At 42.8% G+C, this 8,122-nt stretch overlaps 1 protein-coding gene across 1 annotated transcript in view; it reads right to left on the reverse strand.

Annotated features, from left to right (window-relative positions):
- Positions 1 to 7,583, reverse strand: part of ENPEP (glutamyl aminopeptidase) — a 62,605-nt gene extending 55,022 nt beyond the window's left edge. The window contains exon 1 of the mRNA XM_088660444.1: positions 6,542 to 7,583. Coding sequence (XP_088516570.1) covers positions 6,542 to 7,194 — 653 coding nt within the window. The 5' untranslated portion in view covers positions 7,195 to 7,583. The remainder of the gene's footprint in view (positions 1 to 6,541) is intronic.
- Between the last annotated feature and the right edge of the window lie 539 nt (positions 7,584 to 8,122).

The raw sequence follows: 8,122 nt of genomic DNA on the forward strand, positions 1-8,122 counted from the left end.
GGGTTTCTTTAAAAGCTTCTTTTTAACTCGATGGGTATGCATCTTTTTTTTAAAAAAATATATATATACACATCATGGATATGGTAAGTATACAAAAGAGGGGGGGGAGCAGAAATATAGAATGTACAATTATATACTGCCCTTCATTCAAGGACCCCCGGGCAGTTTTTAACATAAAAAAGCACAATAATACGTGACACGATAACAAACAAAACCCCACCCATATATAAACATTAATATCTAATTGTAAGGAGAGGGACGCCATGGTTTGTTTGTTTTTAAGTTCCTTTTATATATTTATGATTCGGCAACCCTCTCTGGAATGCAAGACAGAAAGAACTTTACAAGTGAGGAAGGGGCGTTGGAGTAATACTTATATTAACAAGTAAAAATGGAAACTGTGTGTGATCTGAAATGAATAAAGGAGGGGGAGGGGAAGGTCAAGTATGACTTCGTTGGAAAGACTGAGTAATTCCCCTCACCTCCGTTTAAAAACAACAGACAAGGAAAAAGAAACTGAGATTTGTTTGTTATATTGACGGAATGAAATCTAAGATTTTAATTGGGTCATAAATCCTTAGCTGGAAGGAAAAGAATTTGGGGGCTGTGATAATGCTGTGATAATGCTGCAGAGATTCTGGGAGTCAGAAAGGAGTATTAAATCTTCAGTGTGTTCAAAAATAGCCCACCTTTTCCTAGGCTGAGGGGAAAATGATGAAGATCTGCAAAATGTTTTACTAGACAGAATGGTTTCTAGCCGATAGTCACCTGTTCCAAGACATCAAAGCAAGGGATGGAGAGATATGACCTCTGAGAAACTTTGAGATTTAGTTCCACCCCAAGTCACGAGGGGAGAAAACACCAACTGGGAAGTGAAAGAGACAACACCATATATGGACAGAAGAAATCTCCATGGACAGAACAGTTTTCACATACAGGGCAGAATAAAGATAATAGTTTGAGTTTCTCACTTAAAGTTTTATAAATGTATATATTATAACATCAGAAATGAAAATCATTATTTATGTAGCTGTTGAATAAGGGATCATTATTATAACTGAAATGTAACTGATGTTAATTAAGAGTATGGAACATAGTGATATAAGATTGGAAATGCACCCAGTCCACCATGCGGAAAGCCACTTTAATTAAAATGTATTAATTGGAAGTTGATTGGCATTTTGATAATTGTATAATTTGGGAATTAATTGTTACTATTGTTATAATTTGACTATTATTGAGGGTATATTGGAAAACGAATAATAAAATAATTCACAGAGATGACGAATGAGTCATCAATTGTGAAATTTGAACCATCTTGCCAGCCCTTTCAATCACAGAGCTACAATTCCCAGCACCCTTTAAAAAGTACAGTTCCCAGGATTCTCCATGTCTGTTAAAGTGGTAGACACAAGAATGCTTTACATGGATGATGTGGATGTGACCTTGGTGTCTTACGTTGGTGTCACTGAGTTATTTTGCTTTTCTATTCAGAATGATCTGTTAGATATTCTAAACTCTCGCAGAACTACAGTTCTCAGGGAAGACTGAAAATGTCAAGCCTGTAGTCTACACGTTTTCTTTTCTGGCAGTAAAATGGTGCTGCCAAATTTACAATATATGATCAAGATGCATCATTCTGAAGCATCAATTAGAGTCTCGTATAAAGGAGGGCCAGAACAGGCAGTTTATCTCTTGTCTACCTAAATAAGGGCATGGAGACCTAAACCTGACTTTGTTTCTGGTTGGTGCACTTTTGGCTTTGACAATAGGGAACAAAAATATCTCCAATCATACTCACTCTCCTGTCTTCAGGCTTGCCTACCTATATTCAAAGCAGATGGGGGAGTAAAGGTCAAAATCTCCCTCAGATACATCTGGTTCTTAGGCTAGCAAAATGATTCACCCTGATGCTACTCTGATTTTAATATAGCATGGGGCTGGGTTCAAGATTTACAGTGCCATTCCATGCAGTCTCCCTGTGTTCTCTGGGGCTTATTCCTATGAAAGTCTGTTCAGGATTGCAGCCTTATGCATTAGTAACTTCGTATTGATGCAACATTTTTTATAAGTAACTGTATTTTTGTAATATTTTGTTTCAGTTGTCTATTGTTGCTTCTTCTTCTTTGTACACTGGAACCTGGGTTTATGAACACCTCGGTTTACGAATTTTCGGTTTACAAACGCCGCGGACCCATCTGGAACGGATTAATTCACTTTCCATTACTTTCAATGGGAAAGTTCGCTTCAGTTTATGAACACTTCAGTTTATGAACAGACTTCCGGAACCAATTACTGTACACCCATGCTTCGGGTTAAGTACGCTTCAGGTTGAGTACTCTGCCGACCCGTCTGGAACGGATTAATCCGCTTTCTATTACTTTCAATGGGAAAGTTCGCTTCAGTTTATGAACAGACTTCCAGAACCAATTGTGTTCATAAACCGAGGTACCACTGTACACCGCTTAGAGATATTTTGGGACGTGGGTGGTGCTGTGGTCTAAACCACTCAGCCTAGGACTTGCTGATCGGAAGGTCGGTGGTTCGAATCCCCACAACGGCGTGGGCTCCCGTTGCTCTGTCCTAGCTCCTGCCAACCTAGCAGTTCGAAAGCACTAAGTAGATAAATAGGTACCGCTCTGGCGGGAAGGTAAACGGTGTTTCCACACATTCTGGTTTCTGTCATGGTGTTCCGTTGCACCAGAAGCGGTTTAGTCATGCTGGCCACATGACCTGGAAAGCTGTTTGTGGACAAACACTGGCTCCCTCGGCCTGAAAGTGAGATGAGCACCACAACCCCATAGTTGCCTCTGACTGGACTTAACCGTCTAGGAGTCCTTTACCTTTTTACTTTTACCTTCTTTTACCTTTTACTTTTACTTCTACCCTCTCCAGGGTTTTAGACAAGAGCCTCTCCCAGTCCTGCCTGGAGATGCCAGCAATTGAAGCTAGTACCTTCTAGTATTGATATTTCACACAGGACCAGTTTGAAGGCCAGAGCACGATGGTGCACCATCACACTTTGGCCCTCAAACTGAGGGAGGAATGAGACACAAGATGCTAGAGCCGATGCAACTTGTTTTTCCCCTCGACACCCCAGGTGCTGGTGACTCCCTCCGTTACCAGTGGCCAGCACATGGAGGAACCTGCAAGGTGCCATGGCCAATGGAGCTTGTTCCTCCCTTGTTGCCTGGGCACTGGCAGAGGAGGGAGCTGAGGCGGTTTCACCCCTGTGCCTCGTGGCACCAGGCTCAATGCAGCTTGTTCCTTCCTCCATTTTTCAACATCGTGATGTATCACTATATCCTATAGCTGTCAACTTTCAGAATTGAAAATAAGGGATCAGCAGCCTCACCTGTCCCGGGGACAGTCTACGGCAGGCACCCCCAAACTTCGGCCCTCCAGATATTTTGGACTACTTTTCCCATCTTCCCCAACCACTGGTCCTGTTAGCTAGGGATCATGGGAGTTGTAGGCCAAAACATCTGGAGGGCCGCAGTTTGGGGATGCCTGGTCTATGGTATATCTAACAATCCAGGATAGCAGCGGGAAACGGCGCTGGAATAAGGGAAATTCCAGCAAAAAAAAAAAAGGGAAGGTTGACAGCTGTGGCTTGGAATAAGGGAGTTTCCTGCAAAAAAGGGAGGGTTGACAGCTATGCTATATCCCAATGTTTGGCTGGTGATACATCACGTTGTTGAAAAGCTGATATCACCCAGCCCTAGTACCTTCTGGTATGCATAGCAAATGCTCCTCCTCTGAGCAGCATCCCTTCCCCACAAAATTCAAATTGTTCAGCCCGAGAGGCACATTCTTTTAACAGTAAGCTTCTGAAGGCCATAAGCTAATTTTTACACACGCTCACATACTCCCCCCTGTCCTGCATTCAGACAAGCGAAAAGCATTATCAAAGTTCAGTGATAAATTTCAGCCAGGCACTCAGAATGCAAAGCAGGATCAAGAGAAGAGTTCCAAGGGCCAAACTGAGAGGGCTGGTGGGCCATATTAGGGTCCTGGACCTGAGATCACCTACCATGAAGGAGGTGCTAATATTTTTAATGGCCTGAACTGGATACATTTGCTATAGAGAAAAAATGAATGTAGAATGTCTAACAGATGCGATTCCGGACTAGGCTATGTGGCCAGGAGATTCAATAACAGGCAGTGAAACGAAGTAGGAACTACACACTCAATTCAATATACTGGTCCCATTGTCAGCACAGAAGGAAGTCGATGTGGAACACAGGTTCTAACTTTAAGCACATGTAGTTCAGAAAAGCACATCCAAAATGATCAAGGGGCTTGAGCTCCCCTGTGAGTAACCGTTACAACAGTTTGCATGTTTCCATTTAGGCGGGTAATTGCTGGACAGGATAGAGGTACAGTATATAAAATTATATTGATGCTTTTGAATTATGGTGCTGGAGGAGACTCTTGAGAGTCCCATGGACTGCTAGAAGATCAAACCTATCTATTCTTAAGGAAATCAGCCCTGAGTGCTCCCTGGAAGGACAGATCGTGAAGCTGAGGCTCCAATACTTTGGCCACCTCATGAGAAGAGAAGAATCCTTGGAAAAGACCCTGATGTTGGGAAAGATTGAGGGCACTAGGAGAAGGGGACGACAGAGGACAAGATGGTTGGACAGTGTTCTCGAAGCTACGAACATGAGTTTGACCAAACTGCGGGAGGCAGTGCAAGACAGGAGTGCCTGGCGTGCTATGGTCCAGGGGGTCACGAAGAGTCGGACACGACTAAACGACTAAACAACAACATATAAAATTATGTAGTGTGTTAGAAGTGGATAGAAGTTTTCCATCATTCTAGAACCCAGGGTCATCCGATGAAGCTGAATGTTGGACTCTTGAAAGGAAATAGTTCTTTACTTAGCTAAACTAAGGGGTTTGTTACCGCCGGAGGTGACAATGGTCACTAACTCAGTCAGCTTTAAAAGGTGATTGGACAAATTCATGGAGGATAAGGCTAACAATGGCTTTTAGCCATGACTGTGGTGTCCTACTTATGATACCAGAGACAGCATGCCTCTGAATACCAGTTGCCAAGGAGTACTAAGCAGGAGGAGTGCTGTCACACTCAAGTTCTGTTTCAGAGTTTCCCATAAGCATCTGCTTGGCCACTGTCCACGGGATGATGGACTAGATGAGCTTTGAATCAGATCTGACAGGGCTCTATTGCTGCAGCCGAGTCCAGCTGAAAACACCAATCCTGCCTCAGAAGTTAACTGCCCTCTTGAAGTTGCTGCAGTAATGAGGATGGGAAGCAGCAGCCAAGATGCCACCCATCCAGCCTCTGATGGATTTCAGCATGCAGCAATGCATATTGCTGCCAATCCATTATACGTAAAATAAAAAGAATTCCTTCCAGTAGCACCTTAGAGACCAACCAAGTTTGCCATTGGTATGAGCTTCCGTGTGCATGAAGACAGGCATATGGAACATAGACAGCTGCCACATACTGAATGCATCTAGCGGACTATTGTCTACACTGACAGACTCTCCAGGATTTCAGAAAGGAGTCTCTCCTACCCCTACCTAGAGACATTGAGAGTGGAATCTGATATCTTCTCTACGAAAAGCTGATGGTGCTCAACTCCTGATCTATGGCCCGTCCCTGCAGATATTTTGCAGGCAATAAAAAGAGAGCCTTTTTGCTTTTTTTCAGAGTTCTTTTGAGCACCTTTCTGTAAACATAAGGCAGAAATTTATAGGAAAAATACAATGAACTATCCTTACAACTTTCAAATACAGTCATACCTCGATTTAAGTATGCCTCGGTTTGAGTATTTTCAGTTTAAGTACTCCACGGACCTGTCTGGAACAGATTAATCCACTTTCCATTACTTTCAATGGGAAAGTTCACTTCAGGTTAAGTACGCTTTAGGTTAAGTACGGACTTTCAGAACCAATTACACTCATACCTAGAATTAAGTACGCTTCAGGTTGAGTACTCCATGGACCCGTCCGGAACAGATTAATCCACTTTCCATTACTTTCAATGGGAAAATTCGCTTCAGGTTAAGTACGCTTCAGTTTAAGTACTCCACGGACCATCTGGAACGGATTAATCCACTTTCCATTACTTTCAATGGGAAATTTCGCTTCAGGTTAAGTACGCTTCAGGTTAAGTACAGACTTCCGGAACCAATTGTGTTTGTAAACTGAGGTACCACGTTAGACGTATTTAAATTAGACTGATCAGGAAAAGATTTTGGTCCATTAACTTAGAGAGAACTTAAGTCTTCATTGTCTTACAACATTTAAATGCACATTGAATTCTGTATATATGGGTTGAAATGGTAAGCAAAGGTAAACACTCTCCACAAAATTCGGAATGACATTATAAATCATCTACCTGACAACCATCCAATTGCCATCTTTTTTAATATTCACTAAATTCATTTGAAAATATGCAGTATAAGTTGAGAAAAAGGAAGATTAGAGAGAGCAGAAGGGAGACAGAGACAGAGAGAAACTTGCAGCAAAAATTAATAGCAGAAATATGTTGAAAAAAAGAGAGATTTACTTGTTTTTTCCATCTTCCACGTAGGTTGTTCTATAAAAGCCAACCAGGGATCCATTTAAACGGCCTTGGAACATCATGGTCAGTAAATAGGTGTCATTTCCACTGGTGGGAGCCAGCTCTTCTTCTGCCTCTACCACCACATATTCCTGTGGTTTGTACTCGAAGCAATGCTTTAGGGTAATTGACTGGCCGGATGATTTCATGAGCAAGGGCATCTTGGTAATCTTAGTCTCTCGGAGGTGAAGCCACAAGTGCCTGGTCGGGCTTCCCAACTGGATGGTGATCATGACTGTTCCATCGTACAGATCCGCTTCCATCTCAGGCTTCAGTATCAGGTCATAATGAACTGGACTGACGTAGGTGGGTAGCCTGAAATTTTTCCAATCTCCACTTTCATTATTTTCAGCCGGGCAAGGATCTGTCTCACCTGGAGCAGGGCTCGCGGTGGGTGATGCAGTTGACACTGTAGTGGGTGATGCAGTTGACACTTTCCCATTTTCTTCTGAAGGACAGTCCTGCGGTTTTAATCCCAGGCCCAGGCCCAGGCCCAAAATTAAACCTACAGCAGCTATCACGCCACAGATAATGGCCACATGTTTGCTCTTCATGCAGTACCTTTTGGGTGACTTATCGTCCATATCCATTCTCTGCATCTCCTCTCCCCCTGGACCAAAGCTATATTTCCAACATTAAAAAGGCTGATTAAACAACGGTGCTGTAGCCTTTAAAAATATATGCGCACCTATTGGTTTAGCAAGCTCTGCTTATGTTTAATAGCTTTCTTCTCTCTCCCTCACCCCCTTGCTCACTTACTTTTCCGTTCTCTCTGTCTCACTCTCCAGCCACTTCTCTCCTACAGAAACTCAGTTAACTTCTTTTTTCTTTTTTTTAAAGAAAGTTTATCCGTAGGAAAGTGAACGGTAAAGAAGGATTTGTCTAGAGAGCGGAGACAGAGGAAATTAACACAGAAGAACATTGTAGCTGCTGCAAACGCTTCTTATAAGCAGTTGCAACCCCACCCCCAACTCCTCCTGCTCTGGTCAGAGTTAAATATAAAACAGCGCTGTGTTAATCAGCAGTTGGAGATGATCAAATGCCAAGGCTCGGTCAGCAGCTTTCCAAAAGAGAGATCACAGACTGAGAGGTGTGTGCAACTGCTCAGAAACCTCAACCTTTGTCACTACCTGTGGTTTCCCCTCCCTGGTGTCTTTTATGAGCAAAGATTTCCTTGAACTTCCACCTCAGATATTTGTGCGAGGAAAAAATGCCATGGTTCTCCCCCCTATTTCCCCCCCTCTCTTAAAAACCCCCGCATGTGTCATTATGTTTGGGTTTCCTCTTTCTGAGTTATGGAGTTTTTATTCCCCCTCTCCCTCTTTGTTCTGTTATTCCATGTGCTTAAAGAAGGAACACTTGGCCATAAAAGAAATATCTTTTTGCTCAAGACTGTAAACACTGGCTTTTGGTGTGCGTACAGAGCCAAATGCAATCTTCAAGTGTCCCTTCTGCTTTGCATACCAAGCAGGCAATCAGCAGTGGATGTACATCCCCAATTTTGCTATTTATGGTTAGTTCATTTTG

This window comes from Zootoca vivipara, chromosome Z1, assembly GCF_965207765.1.
Source record: "Zootoca vivipara chromosome Z1, rZooViv2.hap1.1, whole genome shotgun sequence".
In the NCBI taxonomy this organism is placed as follows: Eukaryota; Metazoa; Chordata; class Lepidosauria; order Squamata; family Lacertidae; genus Zootoca; species Zootoca vivipara.